Here is a 21,444-nt window from a genome sequence, read left to right on the forward strand (position 1 = left end):
ACCTTGATTTTACATGATGGTTAGAGAGATCCTTTGGACTTGACTGCCTGACAGAGATGTGTTGTTGCCACTAATAAGTTACAGGTACTAATTGCTGAGAGCTAATTTTTTTTCAATTCTGTATGACAGCAATTTTAATAATTTGACCATGACTTCATAATGCTATGCAAGATAATACTTTCAAATAAAACTTCCAGGAATTACATTTACTTTGTAATTTAAAACTATCACAGAAGTTTTTAACTCTTTTAACATAGTACTAATTGACAAAAGTTTAAAGTTCTAATTTTTTTACTCCACTTCAGTATCAAAGCAGAGTGCAAGATCCAGGGCACATAAACTCTGATTGTTTTTTGACAGCACTTGGTGCTTTTTTGACAGCTTCTGATACTTTCTGGGCATCCTTTCCAACAGCAGTCACCTCCCTTACAACATCAGGATCATTCAGTCCTGAATATGAAAAGATGTATTTAAAATTCTAACTAAACAGGCCTATTGTAATTAATTAACTATTGCATTTCTACACCTATCCACCCTTTAACTCTCAGAAGTGATTAACATGCAACTTCTCCCTCTAATACCCATATTTTATCCAGCAAACAGGTAGTGAGAATACTCAAACATATCAGGTAGAAGTTGTTATCTTGATCTAATGCTTAATTCTCATAACTTATCTTCAAGGAAATGTGTAACAGCTAAGGGGGGAGAATTAACAATCACATCTTGAGCGTTAAGGTGATAAAGGACAATTTTTTGGATCATTTTCCTCATGGTGAAAATCATCCTCATTCCTAAATTTCTCTCAAATTAACCAAATAGGGATGGCATAGTGGTGAGAACAATTCCCTTCACCACTGTGGCTTGGGTTCCATTCCTTATCCTGGCATCACATAACAACTGAATTGTTGTTGCTTCTTGTCCTTACTTGAAAGGTTTTTCTCCAGGTCATCTGATCTTTTCACTCCCAAAAAAAAAAGCAATCCCGCAAATATGGATTTGACAAACAAGAAGTGGACAAAGAGCTACTGTACATGTACCTCATTAATGTATTTGCCTTTAACTTTGATAAAATTTAGTCTAAATTTTATCTTCAAAAAAGAATACACTTCAATATTAACCATACTGACCTGCATCTCTTCTTTCTTTCTCTATCTCATTGTCTTCTTCAGCGTACCTGCCAAGAGATCAAATAAATTTTACTTAACCCTTTCACTCCCAAGATCTCATTATTAATTCTCCTTAATGTCTGCCATAAAATTCATGTAATGTTGTTCAAGAGAATTTGGTATTGGATCAACTAACGATCTCATTGATTGTTTTTCTTTGTTCTCATCACCTGTCTGCTTGATATTGTATTGACGTTGTAAAGAGAAATTCTGTTTTGGTCACTAATGGGTGTTAAAGGGTTAACTGTTGTTGATCAAGCTATATTTCCTGGAAAAGTACAACTTAACATAGAGCCTCCTACCTTTAAAACATACTCATAACAAAATTTACAAGACAATATTATTACTGACATTGATTTTAATGTTGTTAGCACTCTAGCACTTTACCTCTTCTTGGCATTCTCTACTTCAGATATCAGTTGTTCTCTTTTCTCAACCACCTCAAGCATCTCTTGTAATAATTCATTTTCTTTAGACTTGTCATACTCTGTCTTTATATTCTCTAAATTAATCATTTACAAAAATAACAGTTAAGATATCAGAAATGACAATCTTTGCTTTTGTTGTAAAGGACATCAACAACAATTACATTTATCAATAATAGACCATAACATTAATCATGACAATAAAAATTACAATAACAGCATCTCATCACAAATTTCAACAACCTCATACCATCTTTTTCTGTTAATTCTCTCAGCTTTTTCTCCAATCGAGAGTACTTTTCTGCCAGCTCCAGCTCTCTGACCCTAGATAATGAGAGGGCACAAATCTTTAAAATTGTGGTAAATATTATACAAATATTTATTTCACCCTTCAACTCTAAAGATCTGATTGTTAATTCTCCCCTCTTACTACTACACATTTTCTTGTAAATTAGTTGCCAAAATATGGTGTAAGATCAAGATAACAACTTGTACCTGATAAATTTGAGTATTCTCATTACATGTTTGCTAGACAATGTGTGGATATTTTAGGGAGAAGTTACATCATAATCACTTCTGAGAGTTTCAGGGTTTAAAGCATGAGATAATTTATGATATTTTAAAGAAATAAATGCAATCAGGGTGAGTCCAAGCAAAAAAGTATTTTTCAATACTCACTTAAATGAGAGCTCTGCTTCCCTCCTGACTGTACTGTTTTTATCCTGTACAGCACTAAACCACTCAACCCATAGTGTTTGTTTCTCAGAATCGGAACCTTAACCAAAAAATAATTATAATTCATCGCATCACAAGTACCTTAAGGGTTTTTTGTGCTCTCCTTTAAATGGAGGCTATTCATTAATATATAATTATATCAGATAGAATATATGCTTCTTTTCTTTTAAGGGGCACTCCAACCAATACACCATCCCTGGTCACAGTTGCTCAAAAGGATTGATAGTGCTATTAACTACACTCTCTCATAATTATACTTGTTCCCTACAAAGCCACCTTACCACAGGATATGTCATCCAACTTTCGAAGGACCATGCCAGGAAAAGGTACAAGTATGTAACCACTGAGGAGCAATAAACAACCCTATGCAATATTCCTATGAACCATATAGTGTCTCAAAAATTGAATACAAATTTAAAAACATGGAATTTTGATCAATCAAGCAGACTAACATATTTACTACAGATATTTTTTACATGTATCACAAAGACTCAAAGATATCAACTATTGACATGATCAAGTTATCTCTTATTCTCCCTCTCAGTTTATAACTGAGTTCAACAAAAATTCAAGTGAAAATGAACATGTATATTTGTTCATCACCTTTAAACTCGCCAAGGTTAGCCTTCAGTTTCCTCTCTTTCTTTATCAGCTTCTTTCCTCTTTTGCTAAGTAGAGATATTTTTTCTTTCATGATTCTGATTGAATTCTGCACCTTGTCCACTCCTTTGGTGTCCTTGCTACCATCTATAGCATCTGACCCCAAACAAACAATTTAAATGAAGTTGTTAGTTTGACCTTTATGCATGGAAAGTAAATTCTTGTTTAAAGTATTTAGTGCTGTTCTCATTTAATTTCCTACCAATCTACTTGTGATATGGCAGATTATCTTCAAACAGATAATTGATTGTGATTTGTCAGAAATGCTGGGAGGCATTATAAAATATGTACTTAACACACCTGGTGTAAATTTAAACTGCTGTTGTACTCCTGGTCCTATACCCATTGCATGACGGATATCTTCTCCTAATCCAAAACTGGCATTCTCAATATCCTGATAGTGTTGAATGCAGTAGAACTTGTCATGGTCAGGAACAAAGCAGTAGTTAAAGTAGTTTAGCCATGAGTTGCATATTGCACAAACAAAGCAGCTTTTGTGAAACACATGATTTTCCACTGCCACACATTCAAGAATGTCTACAGGTCTGCCACATTTTGGTTGGTCACACCTGTTTGTCTGAATTACAGAGCTGTTGGTGGTACTGGCATTTTGATGGCTACCCTGCAAAACAAGCAATATCACCAAATTAAAACAAGAAGTATAAACATTATTGTTTAAATTATCATCTACCTAGTAGGAATACTAAATAAAATGCAAAAAGATGTCAAAAAGTCTATTGAACAAGTTCTGATTCATGTTTAAAACTAACATTTCCTAATAGGTCAACCTCATGATCAAAAGTTTCTTTATGTCATGCTAGTTCAATTTTTCATGGTCTCAACTCTAAAAATGTACTCTATGACAAAGAAAAACTTATGCAACTTAAACTGGATAAAAATCTTAAAACAAAGGAAAATATAAATCACAACTTCTGCATCCAAAAGAATGGTGCATACATAAACAACACAAAATAGTTTATTGATTGTTTTAAATCCCAAAGATGACTTAAGGCTTTCTTCCAATTAAAGTCAAGTTTTTCAGACAAGTTGATCAAATTTGGGCAGTTTAAAGAAGTGTTACCTCACTTAGAGATATTCCTCCTAAACCCAGGATACTGCTGTTATCATCCCTAACATTGGCTACCTTGATGTAATATAAAAACAAACAGTTCAAATTTTGTGATCTCATGAAAACAATTTTAAATAAGTAAGACTTGTATTACAGCTTCCACTGCCAGCAGAACCCACCATGGTTGCAACATTATATATAAATATGATGTTTATCTTTTGTTTGCTCATACCAGTTGGAGCTATTAAAAGTAAGTTGCAAATTAAATGTAATCTATAACCAGAGCTCTAGGAAACATCCATAACCACCTGGTGTTAGGAATGAACTAACAAACTTTTTTGTGTATGCCTGTGCATACATGAAAAAGGTTTTCTGGTGATTACCACTTACTGGAAGTTCCATTTTAACAGCTTAAATCTAAATCTTTGAATCTACTTTTTCCCTGCCTTGCAATTTCTTATGAACCTTAAGCATGATTCAATTCAGCAGCTTTCTCTTTTCAGATCAAACTGTTGTTACATTTTCTAGTGACAAATCTGAGAGCATGAATCTAGTTCAATTTGTGAAGAAAAATCAAATTCCCCTCCAGCTTTTTTAAAACCACACTTACATTGGCAAGCCTCTCTTTGTTCCGTCTTGCTGTCTTCACATACTGTTTGTAGTGCCATCTAAGCTCTTTTACAAGTTCCCCCCTGTCATCTGCTGATTTCACTGAACTTGCACTAGATTTTCGATTAAAAACTGAAAAATAAAAGTTGGAAAAGGTGAAATGCAAATTTTCATCAAAATGAAAATGAAAGCTCTCTACAAAGACAGTATTGTAGAAGGACATCTTATATTGACACCCACCACGCCGGGTAGTTTATGTGCTGAATTCAGCATTGAAAGACGCATGTTAAAGACCTGACAAGGTCAGGTGTTCTTTTCTTGGGCAAGTCTCCTTACTAACTTAGTGTCTCTCTCCATTTACAAGTATACACAGGCAACAGATAACTCTCAGGGAGGCCTGATAAAAGACCTGGGTAAAACTTTGATGGACTAGCATCACATTCAAGGGAAGTAACAAAACTCAAAGTCACTTCCACAATAGTCAGTTTAAAGCTTGTTCTTTACACATAAAGTAGCCTTCCTTATAATCCCAATGAAAAAAAAAATAACCTCATCATTTTGCAATCATACCTGGAGTTGATGGCAAAGAATGAGCAAATGTTGTCCTCTCATCTTGGTTTCCAATCAACTGCTCCTGTTTTGGTGCTGCTAAACTTTGCTCAAGTAAAGGTTTTGGTTCCACATTTTCCTTTTCAGCTTCAGCTTGCACCTTTTTTTCAAACTCAATCGTATCCAGCCCTGTCAATGAACGCGATCTTTTGTGCACATGTCTGATAAATTGCGCCTGCACTTCAGGTGGCAAATCATAAGGTTTACCACCACCTTCCAAGGATCCTCCATTTCCATGCAGTGCTAATTCCTCAGGAGGGATGTTAGGTAGTTTCTTCTTAGATCTGCGAGTTGTGGAGTCACTGACAGATGTCATGATCAAATATCTCTTGTGATGCTTGTTCAGTTCTGGTTCAATGAGTAAAATATTTCAGAATCCTACAATGCAGTGTCAGCGTTCACTAACAGAAAAAAGAACAACCAAAAGATTAATGACCCCACATAAAAATGGGTAATCTACAGATAAAACTGTAAGACGAACTAGGGAAACCAAACTGAAAATAATTTTCCTTAACAGACAAAACACTTTTGATGAAATCCCATTTATTAACAATGGCTTCAATGACAAAAAAAACTAAAGTTGTTTGTGCAAATTACATTTGAATTCATACAAAAAAAAGGAAAAGAAATTTAGAAACAAGCATACAACCATCTTGTCACAAGCATGGGACAAAGGAAGAATTCTGAGTCCCATAAGGAATCAAACCTCAGACCCTTGGATTCCACTCTTTGATGCTCTACTACCGAGCCACAGAGGCTCTATTGTGAACAAGACCCCTTATGAGTTTCATATATGACGCCTCCTGTATACTGTTAGGATCATCAATTTTGTTAGTGTCACATTTTGTATATGAAATTTGTAACAGCCCTTGCTCTCCATAGTGCCTCTGTGGCTCAGTGGTACAGCATAGAAGCACTCAGAATTTTTCTTTGTCCTACACTCACAACAAGACAACAAACATCTTTTTCCATTTCTTTGCCAAGCTCAAAACTAACCATCTCTCTCATTCTAATTACAAGAACACCAATGTTACTGAGTACATATTCATTTTAAACACTTCATTAAATATTTTGTCATTTGTCCAAATTCAAACAAAGTGAAAGACAACATTTTATCAGTCTAACACAGGTATACCAGAAAAAATGAAATCACCCAGAAAAACCTCTACTTTAATTTTTGGTCTAATCTTTGGAACCCCTATGTAATATCATAGCTGTGACAATATTGGTCAATATTAATAATGTTGAAACTAGTGACGTATTAGCCTTGTTTTCAGGGATTAAAATTACTCTGTTGTTGTTGAACCACCATCTTTAGGTGCTCAAGTTATTTTGAGTTCTCATCAGAATACTTGCCTTCCCCAGATTTATTCAAAATAGCATGATGATTCAATAAAATGACAAATTTTAGGAAGATATTAACTCTAATAGAGTGAGGGTGGCTTTAATACCATCAGGCAAAATCATCCCACATGGTATCTCCTGTTAGTCTCGTGTCTTTTGTTTTTGATAATTTTTGGCATAAAAAGGCACTACAATGATTCTTCAGACCAATATTTTGAACCAAACATGAAAGTAAAACTGTGATTAACAATAACTAGGATCAGTGGAAGAGAACTTGATGTTTATTATTATAGTTAGGAACAATATAATTGCAGTTTCTACAGGAACTTTAAAAGGTATCTGGTAATTGATCCCTTCTTGGATTGGGATTCATAATACCTTACTGTATGGTCTACTTGTCCCAACCATTGTTTCTTGTTCATTCGGCAAAGATGCTTGCATAAAGTTGTGTACATACCTACTACAAATCCTATTGAGAACCCTGATCTATTACATCACCCTTAATCAGAATTAAGAAGGAAAACTGCCACTGAAAATGCCTACCGTGAAAGTCACGCCAAAATATAAAAGGTATAACAATATATAAAGATCTTGGTAAAAGAGCCACACAACACCTTAGATTGATCCATGAACAAAATTATGTAACGCGTGTTTTAGAAAGTATCCCGTTTTAAATTTAAGTTATCCAAGCAAAAGCTATCATAGGCAAATTATTCCTCAAAAATTTTAAGGTAAAATATAGTGTGAAGCACTCACCATGTAAACAACCTACACGTCAAGAGTGAGATTCCCAAATGAAGGTGAATGCGACAGCTAATCAACGATATAGCATCGAGGATGTTTGGTCGCTCAGGCTCGTTGCTTTTCTAAGAAGGATATTCACGCTGTAGTCCGGTAAAATTTCCTCACAGAGCGGCAAAACCACAGTCTGAATAATAACAATAATTCATCTAAAGGAGGACTGGACGTTTATGTGAGCGAACATGACAAATGAGCATTTTATAACTCTACAACCGACCGGATACACCTTTCTACGCAGTCCTTGAATAAATGACCCATCAAACGCTGTCATCGGTAAACAACTGAGCTCACATTTTTCCTTGGAAGTTGTGTCTCTCATGGAAACCAAACTACATTTGTTCATAGCAGGATCAATCTGCACGAAGTAGGCCATAGATATGGGCTTTACACGAGTGAAAAACGCTGCTTGCAAGACGTTTATAGACAGCTGTTGATACCAAGCAAGAAAGGCGCCGCAAAGGCGCCGCGAATAACAGTGATTTTTCAAACTAAGCATCGTCCACGACACTTCGACAGACATTTTACAACTCCTCGCCAAATAGTAGTCAGGCGTATCTGGTGTAGCGCAGGGCATGATGGGATTAATACAAAAAGCGCGGGAAAACGAAGGCCTTCATTTTAACAGCTGAATTGCCCTTCAAAACACCGTATTTATGCACAAAATGCACACCTCTAAGTTATCACTTATTTTTCCAAATAACAGTGAACTCTGTGAGTTAAAATTCCTTTGAACCATTGTACCGTCAAACCTCTCTTTTTCTGATTACAGTTTATCAAATGACTGGCTCAGCGTTTCAAAAGAGGCGAATTACGATAAAGTAAGCTATATGGTAAGTTAAAGGCTATCTACATCCATTTATATAATAAGCTCAGTTATGTACGCATTCTGATTGGTTCTCACTTATGATCTATTGGAGGACAGACGTATAGATGACGTCATCGTTAACACTTTTTTCCCGTATATTTTAATTCTTTATTATATAAAACAAATAGATTCCAAGTTGCCGTGCGTCTGTTCAGTAATAGATCACAGAGGACGTCAAAATGTGGTAAGAACATCAGTGACACACTCGGCTGCGCCTCATGTGCCACTTTTTTGTTCTTACCACATTTTGATGTCATCTGTGATCTATTACTGAACAGACGCACGGCAACTTGGAATCTGTTTGTTAATTAGTAGCAATGAATGTATCAGAGTGGTCAAATTAACGATATCTATGGGGGTGGATTCCGGGAATTTGATGACAGGCCACCTACTACGAAAGCTGCTTGGAGTTTGAATATATTTTGGTCTAAAGACAATCCTTCTAATATTGATGATTTTACTCTGAAATTGATAGTTACTCTATATCGTGGATCAAATGATCAAAGTTTCTTTTAAGAATACTTACAACGAGCGACCACATAACCACGATGAACAAATCTACCTTTACAAGAGGCGACAGCACCTCTTTTGATCTTTTACAACAGTTATTTTAAAATCGTCCTTCCAAATTCGTTCACATACAAATGTTATCAAACAGGACGGATGGTTTCATTACAATTCTTTTCCAAAATTTTTTTCATTTATTAGCCAGTTGTCTAATATCCCTTTCTCTCCCCCTCCCTCCCCCCCTAGGTTTCATGATTTAAAGTGTATTCATGTATTTGTGGCCCATGCCCACAGAAGCCACAAGAAAAAAAATTTTCTATTGGAGTAAACCATTTTTAATTCAAATAACGCTACAGTGATTAGTTTGCTAGGTATAAAGTTAGTCATGTATCTCAAAGTCTCCTCTGACCATTCATTTTAGTTAAGAATTTGTTATTACTACAAATTTACATCTATTTTTTCTCATTATGTATGATGATCAGAAATTATTTCTTATTTACAAAGTATAACTTCTGACACATGAGTGACATGGGAACGAGTTAGAAATTGATATTCTGATGGCCTGTAAAAGAGGTTTGCTGGGGGAGATAAAACCAAGGTTTTACCAAAGTCTAATTAATCCATAATATAGCAGCCTTTTATATCATTTTTAGCCTTAAATATTCTCCACAGTCACCCTTTTCACTAATATGTAGGACCCAGCCCCAGCCTCCTCTCAGATGGCCTTCATTATTATCACTCAATGAAAAACTACAATTTTCGATTCAAAGTAACTCAGGCTGGTCATGGGCCCATCAGAATTTCTAGCCGCCAAAATTATGACTTGATGGCTTCCATGCAAAGAAGATCCATTGATGAATAAATTAGTTGTAGTTGCGACTAATTTTGGGCAAGAAAACAAGAACAAAAAATCAACTTTATATTCCATGACCTAAAGAAGCTGAATGCTATTGATACTCAATGTTCACAATTTACTTATCCAGGACCATTTTGCTGGACATTTCAATTTGGATTCTTCAATTTCTCGTGAGTCTTTTTTTTGTGAGAAAGTCAAGTTGTATGTTTAATTTAATTAAATGTAATTTCATTACTGAAGGCAAAGACTGTTAGCAAAATCAGTTTTGCTCAGTCAAAATGTTAGTCACACATTTATTTATATCTACATTTATCGTGAGAGGTATTTACAATCAAATAAACTGGTCTACTGGAATTGAACGAGTTTCCTTTTCTAAGTTCTAGTTTCCTCTAAAAAAAAATAACCATTTAACAATGAAAAAGAAGAAAATTTACAATCTATAGTGCCATCATCTCTATATATAGTTGCACACATATCTTAAAGTAACTAATGTATTTTCTACTTCAGTTCAGCAGACTGAAAACAAATTCACTCATAGAGATACCAGACAAGCTAAAAGTAGAATATTATTTCCAGAGAAATAGTTGTTTTTTTAGTCCTATCCTGCAAAATTGGAAACTGTCACTGAAAGATACATGACATGCTAAATCTACAATATTCTTTCCACAGTAAAATATTGACAAAGGAACCTGGGACTGAGGGAGCTCAAGCTGCAATACACACAGTGGAGAGGATCGCGGTCTCAACTGATACATGCACTACTAGAAATTAATTAAGCTGTGGGAGGAGGTGGAAGTTCGCATTAGTCCGCTTTTCAATACATACATCCCAAGCACCTCAAAGATATCAAAGCAAATCATATTCAAGGAAAAAATATGTATAAATAAACTATTTGATTGCCGGTGTAATGATAAAAGTGCTGACTTTCTTACCATTTTCACATTATTATTCCTCTGTGCAAAAAACATTTAAGTATCCATTATAAGATGTAAATTTTGTTGTCTTCACGGTTACAAACTAAAATACGACCATCAGGTGTTGTAGCTATTGTTTTTGGATCATTCAGTTCCTTAACAGTTTTGCCAGTAAAACAACCTTCCATTGTAAATTGTTGAATGCGTCCATTGCCTCTGTCACACACCAAAAGATTCAGATGATCGCCATATTTCTCAACACACAAACCCCATGGAGATGAAAATTGTCCATCAGCTTCGCCTTTTTCTCCAATCTTGTATAAGAACTTCCCTGATTTGTCAAACACTTTCAAACAATGGTTTCCAATGTCAGATACAATGAACTTGTTTTCCTGATAAATACATCCTCTAGGTTTGTTTAGCTTTCCAGGGTCGTTGTCTCCAAATTTGGACATGAATTTACCATCTTTGTCCAAGACCTGGATTCTTTCATTATAACAATCCGCTACAATGATATGTCCTTCATTATTTATGAAAATTCCTTCGGGTCTTGTAAATTCACCGTCTCCAGTCCCTTCCTTTCCAAAGCTCTTCACAAAATTCCCTGTCTGTACATTGAATTGTTGAATTCGGCCATTCTCGTCATCCACCACCAACAGCTCGTCATCACTCAGGAATGTCACTCCAGCTGGATTAACCAGCTCCCCAGGCCCTTCTCCAAAGCAGCCAAATTCTTGCAGAAAATTTCCATCCTTATCAAACATTAAGATACAATCTTTTTTACGGTCACTCACAGCAATCGTTCCTTTGCTGTTGACAGCAATCCAATTTGGCCTTTCAGGAATTCCTCCTTTAAGAAGAAACTCGCCCACAACATCAATCTGTCGTTCCCTCACGTGGACCCTGAAAGGACTGGTAACAAGTTTGTCGCCATTTATCTTGACTGTCATGTTGTAGGTGCCAGGTACTTTAGGAACAAACTTCACGTGGAAATCATCATTTTTGTTTTTAAAAGTTCTTACACTTGCTACATCTTCAGCGGGTTCTATGAGCACTTTAACGTCAAATTCACGCTGGTATTTACTTGCAAGCTCTTCTTCACTCTCTCGCTTAGGACAAATCAGAAACTCTGCTTCCAGACCAGCTTGGAGATTTTCACAGAGAGCATCCATTGATGACAACCGTACATCTGTTTCATTGGTTATCACTGACCCCAGGTTTAGGTTGTCAAATGCATTAGTCGAGAAAAACTTCACGAATGAGCTAACCGGAAGCGAAGGGACTGTGGCCTTGTCGAGATCTCCAAATCGCTGCTCTAAACTCTTCTTACTTTTCATAACATCTGAACTGGAGCTTCTCTCAACCAGGTTTTTCGAAAACTGAATTGCTTGGTCGAGCTGTTTGATCAATGACTTTACTTGCTCGTTTAGAGAGTTTATTTTCTCCATTCTAGACACGCGTGTATTCTCGAGGATTTTTGTAGCTTCCCGCTCGTGTTCTCGAATCTTCGTGATCATTTGTTCCGCTGTTTGGGAGACCTCTCGCTTAGCAGCGGTAACATTTCGTTCCAGCTCTACAACAACTTGCTGAAAAGTTTTAATCGCATCGCCACAAACTTTCTTCTTCTGTTCTATCGACTCGACTGCCGCCATAATGTTTGCTTTCTCGGCATCCGCTGCTTTCTCAAGCGGATCAACATTATGATTCTTGTGATCAGTGTTTATGCAAACTTGACAAACACAAATCTGGCATTCAAGGCAAAAAAACCTGGTTACCTCTCTCTCGTGGTAAGGCTGAGGACAAAAGGACTGACGCTTTAACAAAGCCTCGTAATCTACGGCTTGAAACTGTTTCACTGCCGTCACTTTGTGTCCTTGAAAGGCACTCTCTCGAAACAATTCGTGTGCGTTAACACAGTCACGGCACAGTAATTTTTCGCAAGCAAAGCAATAGCTGATCTCGGTGCTCTTTTTCTTACAGATACCACAGCTGATCTGACTTCCATCGCCGCTTTGTCGTACAGCGAGAAGACTCAACAAACTGTTTTGCAGAAAACCAGTCGGCAAATTATCGAAACACTTTCCTTCTGGGATATTCACTTGTGCCTGACAATCGGGACATCGAAATTGTCCTTGTCTTTGGGTTTTCAAAGCGTGCTCCTCTAAACATTTCAAGCAGAAGGTATGAAGACAAGCTATGGTCTTAGGCTTGGTGTAATTGTCAAGACAAATGGAACAAGTAACATGTTTTTCGAGGTTCTTCAAGAGAGACTCCATCGCGAAGGCAGATTTCCATATCAGAGCAAAATGAAACACACCCGTGTATGGTTTGTGATTCCGAGAAACATCAGCCAGAATAAATATGCTAGCCAATCAGGCAGATCGAAACTCGTGACCTTTTATTTTCGGAGCCGATGTCAAGTCACACAACGAGTAATGTGGTCTTTAACAATAGGCTCTTGCTCCATTCCTTTCTCGGTGTAACTGATGGCAGATGAAAATATATTTTTGCAGTAATTATTCCATATGTTAGATGAAGGTGAATCCTCATCAGTGATCAGGTACTTGGGCTTCACAAAAGTGTAGCGTAAGAGTTTGTAAGATTTGCCGGAAACAAAAATCACTTGATAAGGCTTAATTAATTCACTCGGTAGGAGCGTGCGTCGTTCATTCAATTTCAGATCGTAGCCCTTATGAAAAACGGATTTTATGGAAATGCATGAGTTTCATATAAAAGAACGCGAGCTGTAAAACTCTGTCTGTAAATAAAGGTATATGGTTTATTTTCACAGAGCTTGACTTACAACCCTGAAGGAACTCGAACTGATTTTAAAAAGGGGGGGGGGGCAGGGGGAATAAAAGCTTGGTTTTACCAAAGGCTCATAAATCAATAGTGTAGCAGCCTCTTACATCTTTTTCAGCCTTCAATATTCTCGACGATCAGCCTTATCACTAATAGATAGCACCCTGCTTCTGTTCAAAGCAGCTCAGGCCGGTCACGAACCCATCACGAGATTTATCGGAATTTTTAGCCTCAAAAATTATGACCTGATGGCTTCCATGCAAAGAACATCTGTTGATGAATAAATTAGTTGTGGTTTCAACCATTTTGGGCAGAGAAAAAGAGCATAAAATAAACTTTATATTCCAGGACCTCGAGCGGCCGAATGACATAGATGCTCAATGTGTTTAGGGTCTGTTCACAATTTACCTTTCTTGGAGCATTTGCTGGTCATTTTAATTTAGATTCTTCGACTTCTCTTTTTTTTTTAATTCAATTTGTATATTTAATTAATTCAAATGTAATTCAATTACTGAAGGCAAAGACTGTGAACAAAATCACAAATTTGTTTCTCTATCCAGTCTTTGATAAATAGATAAATCAAGTGCACAGCCATGCCACTATTGTTTTTTGCTACGTGAACAGTTCATGAACAATACAAACTCTTCTAAGATCTCTACTTAGTATTACGTAAAAATCATAAATTTAGAGTCCATTTGTAATCACAGGTAAAGGCATGCTTGCGATGGGTCAGTGGCGACAGCCCCCTAAGATGGCGTCAGAAACCGTGAAAAGGTCTATTTCTAGTGTAGTTTAACCTCATTGAAAATTAATTAAGCTTTTCAGTTCAGTCCTGAGATCCAAGTGCGGAATTTTTGTATAGCTACAAAATTCCGTGTTCATAGCAGCTTTGACCTGCTCTACGCTTGTACATCAAAAGGAAATCTTACTTCTTCACCGGTGTGTTCAAAACTAAAATAAAAGTAAAAGAAACGACGCCGCAAAAAAACTATAGTAATCATTGATCTAAAAGCTTTCAGAAAGAAAGTTTGCAGCAGTTCTTAATCAAATTTAACCTGAGCTCCCTGTTTGGCAATTGCTTTGGAGAGGTCAACTGAAGGACACGAGAGTCTAATTTATTTCATGTTATCTAAGCTAAATGATTCCTTCTTCTAATTTTATCAAAGCGTTTCTTTCACTTTTCAGACAGCGATCCCCCTAAAAAAATTCCAGTTTCGACACAGCTTAAGCCCCATAGTTTCAATATTTTAATTTTTCTCATCGCAGCTTTGCCAAATGAGCCTCTTTGTGTCGTATTCGAGTATTTTTAAATACTTGAAAGTCTTAAAGATATTAAAACAAGCTAAGGCTCGTATGCAGAAGATGGAGACGTCTCTCTTAAAGTGACATGTTGTGAAGCAACGTTCGCCTTGATGAATGGGGCATCTAAGTGGCGAGCATTTAGAGACAATCATGAAGCACACAATGGGCTTCAGATATTTCTCACTAGCTTATATTGAGGTGAAGCAAAATCCATTCAAGGAGCTACAAGCTACAGTTCATGCTATTTTTAAAGGTTCAGTTTTGTCTGTCTCATGGACTTGAAAATGTAAATCTTCTGGCCAGTCGATATGTAGCCTTTCTTACTTACAAGGCACGCACCAGTTGTTTATTTGACCCTAAACGATTGCTTTGCATTAAATGACACATCCCCAATTTATTTGCGTAAAAAATTTAACCTCCTTTTCGCTTTACAGGATGATTATTTCTGAGTGTGAGCTCTTGCAGTGTCAAATCAAATCTGTTTTTCCTTGGTGAAAAGGGAAGCAATCTATATTTAGAATCACTTGAAAAAATCTGCACAATACTTTGCGAGCTTTTGTCTCTCAACAAAGACCTTAATATCGGCGATGATCGATCAGAGTCTCTATCCTTAGCAAGCGAATTTGGCAAAACTGTCGCAATGCTTCTTTAAGTGGCCCAGACAGTTAAGAAGCATTTTTCAGATATCGATTAAGTAAACGTTAAGTTATGCTGAGTTTTCAAATCATAACTGTTAAAAATCCATAGAGAACTTTCTAGAACGTTGAAAACAATAAGTTGCACTTTCAATTTGACGGCTTAGCAGTAAATTACTTGCTTTATTTTTCGGTTTTTCCCAAGATTGTTCCACTTATCAGCATGTTGTACTATACTTTGATGTTGGGGACATCGTTAGTGGTAAAGTCGATCCAAGAACTCTCCAATCCCATGAAAAAACTAAATACCCTAAAAACTATTTTATCCCGCCTCCATCATACTCCAATTTTTTCTCAAGGACTGTGGTTAAGGGAAAAGATAAACATTCTAAGAAGCTCGTTTTCCAGCCCTTATGATTAGAAACGTGTAATTGGCTTGTATATAGCCCTTGTCAAATGGGAGGTTTTGGCAAATATTGCGTGATGCATGATGGATGTTCGAGCACAGAAAAGGCCACCTGTAACAGCTCCATTCAAAAGGTAAAAAAAGCCACTGGTAAAGATGGAGCACTTGAGCGTCGTCAGAAAATGCAATGTCACAAGAGGGCACTTGACACCAGCGTTGCGCTAATTCAAAGTGCTCAAAAACCAAAGAAAACCTTGTCATTTGAGAATTTCCACGCAAAAACAAGGGATGTTTGACAGAAATATGAACTTACATAGAACAGTACCATAATATTGTGTGGCAAACAGAACATCTCTCTTAGAGGCCATCCAGATGACAGCACAACCGTAGCATCCGTGAACAAAGGCAACTTTCATCCCATTCTTATCCTATTAAGCAACTCTGATGACGATTTAAAAGAACACTTAATTACTCATTGGTAGGGAAATGCCACAAGTCTCTCTAAAACTGTACAAGAGAAAGTTCTTGATATCACTGGGGCATATGTTCGGTCGAAAGCTACACCGCAGAAGATTCAAAAGGAAAACGCTTTTCCCTCAATCATTAGCGATGAGCTGACGGATAAATAAGCAAATCAAGAAGTATTAAGTGTTTTCCTGAAGGCTTTTAGATCTAAGAAATGATGTCTCCCTCATATCAAAGAAGTAGTTTTCGACTTTGTCAACCTTGACAAAAGATCTGGTGAGAGCATAGCAACACCATTTTTTCAAGTTTGGCCGAGAACAACATCGATGTCGCGTTTGTAGGAGGACAGGTATATGATCACTTTATCACTGCCATGTCATCGGAAGCATGTAGTGTGCAAGGGAGAAAAAAGAGAATAGCTCCAGTGGCATTGCGCACCTATTGCAACAGTCACGTTTTAAATCTCAGTATTGCAGCCGCGCGCAGGTTAACTCCAGTCACTGAAACATGATTAGAACCTTAAGTGAGACTTTTTCCGTCTTTCATATTTCGCCTAAAAGATAGCGATTTCTCGGAAAGCGTTTGTCAGGACTTGCACTCATGCATCTGCACCATGACCTTAAAATATTGACGATATCTGTACAACATTTGTAGCCAAGCGCAAGGAAAGGATGTTTCAGAGGTGTATCCTTTACGAGTTGGGTCGGGATTTGTGGGTTGTTGTAGAGAGTGACGGAGTTTCAGGGATAAGCAATTAGCCCAACAAAGTTTCTGTAGTAATTTCTGAGTTAAAGTTTGGAGCCACCGCCCCCCTCCACCCCCCCTATCAAAAATTCCTGGATCCGCCCCTGTAAGTCATTAATAACCTAAGCATTGTCATTACATATGACGTTTTGCTCAGTCAAAATATCAGTCACCCATCTTTTTATATCTACATTTATCTTAATAGATATTAAGCAAATTTACAATTCAATAAATTGGTCTATCAGAATTGAACGAGTCTACTTTTCTAGTGTTCTAGTTACTTGTGCAGAAATTACCATTTAACGATGATAAAGAAAAAAATTTACTGTGCGAGCAACTCCATAGTTGTATGAATTTCTTAAAGGAACTAGTTTGTATTTTCTGGTCCAGTTCGGCAGATTGAAAAAAATTCACTCACAATGATACCGAACAAGCTAAAACTGGAATATTATTTCCACAGTAACAGTTGTTTTTCAGTCCTATCCTGCAAAATTGAAAACTGTCACCTAAAGATACATGACAAGCTAAAACTACGATATTCTCTCCGGAGTAAAATATTGACAAAGGAACCTGGGACCGAGGGAGATCGATATCCACCAATGAGAGTTTCAATACGCACGATGGAGAGGATCGCGGTCTCAACTGATACATGCACTCCTAGAAATTGAGCTATGGAAGGAGGTGGAGGTTCGCGTTAGTCCGCTTTTTAATACATACATCCCAAGCACCTCAAAGATCTCTTAGCAAATCATATTCAAGGAAAAAGAAACAAATATAAAATTATTTGATTGCTGGTGTAACGATAAACGTGCTAACTTTGTTACCATTCCCACATTATTATTCCTTTTTGCAAAAAAACATTTGAGTGTCTATTTCAAGATATCAATTTTTTTGTCTGTATAGTCACAAATCAAAATACGACCATCTGGTGTTGTAGCTATTGCTCTCGGATTTCTTAGCTTAACAACAGTTTTGCCAGTAAAACGACCTTCCATTGTAAACTGTTGAATGCGTCCATTATGTCCGTCACACACCAAAAGATTCTGATGATCGCCATATTTCTCAACACACAAACCCCATGGGGATAAAAACTGTCCATCAGCTTCGCCTTCTTCTCCAATCCTGTACAAGAACTTTCCTGATTTGTCAAACACTTTCAAACAATTGTCTCCAAAGTCAGTTACAATGAACTTGTTTTTGTGATAAATGCATCCACTAGGCAGGTTTAGCTTTTCAGGGCCGTTGTCTCCAAATTTGTACATGAATTTACCATCTTTGTCCAAGACCTGGATTCTGTTGTTAGAGTAATCCGTTACAATGACATGTCCTTCATCATTTATGAAAATTCCTTCGGGTGCTGTAAATTCGCCGTCTCCAGTCCCTCTCTTTCCAAAGCTCTTCAAAAAGTTCCCTGTCTCTACATTGAATTGTTGAATTCGGTCATTACGGTCATCCACCACCAGTAGCTCGTCATCATTCACGTATGTCACTCCAGCTGGAAAACACAGCTGCCCAGGCCCTTTTCCATAGCAGCCAAATTTTCGCACAAAATTTCCATCCTCATCGAAAATTAAGATACAGTGTTTTTTACGGTCACTTACAGCGATCGTTCCTTTGCTGTTGACAGCAATCCAATTTGGCCATTCAGGAGTTTGTCCTTTTAGAACTAACTCCCCCACAACATCAATCCGTCGTTCCTTCACGTGGACCCTGAAAGGACTGGTAACAAGTTTGTCGCCATTTATCTTGACTGTCATGTTGTAGGTGCCAGGTAGTTTAGGAACAAACTTCCCGTGGAAATCATCATTTTCTTTTTTTAAAATTCTTAAACTTGCTACATTTTCAGCGGGTTCTATGAGCACTTTAACGTCAAGTTCACGCTGATATTTACTTGTAAGCTCTTCTTCACTCTTTCGCTTTTGACAAATCAGAAGCTCTGCTTCCAGACCAGCTTGGAAGTTTTCAGTAACAGCTTCCATTGACGAGAACCGCACATCTGTTTCATTGGTTATTACTGACCCCAGGTTTAGGTTGTCAAGTGCATTAGTCGAGAAAAACTTCACGAATGAGCAAACCGGAAGCGAAGGGATTGTGGCCTTGTCGAGATCTCCAAATCTCTGCTCTAAACTCTTCTTACTTTTCATAACATCTGAACTTGAGCTTCTCTCAACAAGGTTTTTTGCAAACTGAACTGCTTGGTCAAGCTGTTTGATAAATGACTGTACTTGCTCGTTTAGAGAGTTTATTTCCTCTATTCTAGACACGCGTGTATTCTCGAGGATTTTTGTAGCTTCCCGCTCGTGTTCCCGAATCTTCGTGATCATTTGTTCCGCTGTTTGGGAGACCTCTCGCTTAGCAGCGGTAACATTTCGTTCCAGCTCTACAACAACTTGCTGAAAAGTCTTAATCGCATCGCCACAAACTTTCTTCTTTTGTTCTATCGACTCGACTGCCGCCATAATGTTTGCTTTCTCGGTATCCGCTGCTTTCTCAAGCGGATCAACATTATGATTCTTGTGATCAGTGTTTATGCAAACTTGACAAACACAAATCTGGCATTCAAGGCAGAAAAACCTGCTTACCTCTCTCTCGTGGTAAGGCTGAGGGCAATAGGACTGACGCTTTAACAAGGCCTCGTAATCTACGACTTGAAACTGTTTCACTGCCGTCACTTTGTGTCCTTGAAAGGCACTCTCTCGAAACAATTCGTGTGCGTTAACACAATCACGGCACAGTAATTTTTCACAAGCAAAGCAATAGCTGATCTCGGCGCTCTTTTTCTTACAAATACCACAGCTGATCTGACTTCCATCGCCACTTTTTCGTACAGCGAGAAGACTCAACAAACTGTTTTGCAAAAAACCAGTCGGTAAATTATCGAAACAACTTCCTTCTGGGATATTCACTTGTGCCTGACAATCGGGACATCGAAATTGTCCTTGTCCTTGGGTTTTCAAAGCGTGCTCCTCTAAACATCTCAAGCAGAAGGTATGAAGACAAGCTATGGTCTTAGGCTCGGTGTAAGTATCCAGACAAATGGAGCAAGTAACATGTTTTTCGAGGTTCTTCAAGAGAGACTCCATCGCGAAGACAGACTTCGATATCAGAACGAAATGAAACACACCCGTGTATTGTTTATGATTCCGAGAAACATCAGCCAGAATAAATATGCTAGCCAATCAGGCAGATCGAACCTCGTGACCTTTTATTTTCGGAGCCGGTGTCAAGTCACACAACGAGTAATGTGGTCTTTAACAATAGGCTCTTGCTCCATTCCTTTCTCAGTGTAACTGATGGCAGATGAAAATATATTTTTGCAGTAATTATTCCATATGTTAGATGAAGGTTAATCCTCATCAGTGATCAGGTATGTGGGCTTCACAAAAGTGTAGCGTAAGAGTTTGTAAGATTTGCCGGAAACAAAAATCACTTGATAAGGCTTAATTAATTCACTCGGTAGGAGCGTGCGTCGTTCATTCAATTTCAGATTGTAGCCCTTATGAAAAACGGATTTTATGGAAGTGCATGAGTTTCATATAAAAGAACGCGAGCTGTAAAACTGTGTGTGTAAATAAAGGTATATGGTTTATTTTCACAGAGCTTGACTTACAACCCTGAAGGAACTCGAACTGATTTTAAAAAGGGGGTGGGGGGGCAGGGGGAATAAAAGCTTGGTTTTACCAAAGGCTCATAAATCAATAGTGTAGCAGCCTTTTACATCTTTTTCAGCCTTCAATATTCTCGACGGTCATCTTTATCACTAATAGATAGGACCCAGCCCCAGCCTCCTCTAAACTGGCCTTGATTATTGTCATCCAATGAAAAACTACAATTTTCTATTCAAAGCAACGGTCACGAACCCATCACGATATTTATCGGCATTTTTAGCCTCGAAAATTATGATGTGATGGCTTCCATGCAAAGAACATCCGTTGATGAATAAATTAGTTGTGGTTGCAACCATTTTGGGCAGAAAAAAAAAGAAGAAAATCAGCTTTATATTCCAGGACCTCGAGCGGCCGAATGACATAGATGCTCAATGTGTTTAGGGTCTGTTCACAATTTACCTTTCTTGGAGCATGTGCCGGTCATTTCAATTTAGATTCTTTGACTTCTCTCTTTTTTTTAAATTCAATTTGTATATTTAATTGATTCAAATGTAATTCAACTACTGAAGGCAAAGACTGTGAACAAAATCACAAATTTATTTCACTATCCAGTCTTTGATAAATAGATAAATGAAGTGCACAGCCATGCTACTATTGTTTTTTGCTACGTGAACAGTTTATTAACAATACAAACTTTCCTAAGATCTCTACTTAGTATTACATAAAAATCATAAAGAGTCCTGTAATCACAGGTAAAGGCATACTTGCGATGAGTCAGTGGCGGCAGCCCCCTAAGATGGCGTCAGAAACCGTGAAAAGGTCTATTTCTATTTTTGTTTAACCTCATTGAAAATTAATTATGCTTTTCAGTTCAGTCCTAAGATCCAAGCGCGGAGCAGCTACAAAAGTCTGTGTTCATAGC

General features: G+C 37.4%; 3 protein-coding genes across 3 annotated transcripts; all 3 read right to left on the minus strand.

The window, feature by feature from the left end:
- Positions 1-102: 102 nt before the first annotated feature.
- LOC131795486 (uncharacterized) lies at positions 103-7,940 on the minus strand. Its single transcript, XM_059113067.2, has 11 exons — positions 7,374-7,940; positions 5,235-5,674; positions 4,666-4,796; positions 4,068-4,130; positions 3,287-3,608; positions 2,930-3,082; positions 2,270-2,366; positions 1,842-1,915; positions 1,554-1,668; positions 1,128-1,174; positions 103-450 (listed from the first exon to the last, which is right to left on the minus strand). Exons 2-11 carry the CDS (start codon positions 5,587-5,589, stop codon positions 308-310), a joined length of 1,500 nt encoding a protein of 499 aa, XP_058969050.2. The 5' UTR covers positions 5,590-5,674; positions 7,374-7,940; the 3' UTR covers positions 103-307.
- Positions 7,941-9,155: 1,215 nt separating this feature from the next.
- LOC136283190 (E3 ubiquitin-protein ligase TRIM71-like) lies at positions 9,156-12,867 on the minus strand. Its single transcript, XM_066171620.1, has one exon. The coding sequence runs from the start codon at positions 12,834-12,836 to the stop codon at positions 10,626-10,628; it is 2,211 nt and encodes a 736-aa protein (XP_066027717.1). The 5' UTR covers positions 12,837-12,867; the 3' UTR covers positions 9,156-10,625.
- A 4,210-nt stretch (positions 12,868-17,077) lies between these two features.
- LOC136283182 (E3 ubiquitin-protein ligase TRIM71-like) lies at positions 17,078-20,011 on the minus strand. Its single transcript, XM_066171601.1, has one exon. The coding sequence runs from the start codon at positions 19,995-19,997 to the stop codon at positions 17,784-17,786; it is 2,214 nt and encodes a 737-aa protein (XP_066027698.1). The 5' UTR covers positions 19,998-20,011; the 3' UTR covers positions 17,078-17,783.
- Positions 20,012-21,444: the final 1,433 nt, after the last annotated feature.

The sequence above is a fragment of the Pocillopora verrucosa genome, chromosome 8 (genome assembly GCF_036669915.1).
Source record: "Pocillopora verrucosa isolate sample1 chromosome 8, ASM3666991v2, whole genome shotgun sequence".
NCBI lineage: Eukaryota > Metazoa > Cnidaria > Anthozoa > Scleractinia > Pocilloporidae > Pocillopora > Pocillopora verrucosa.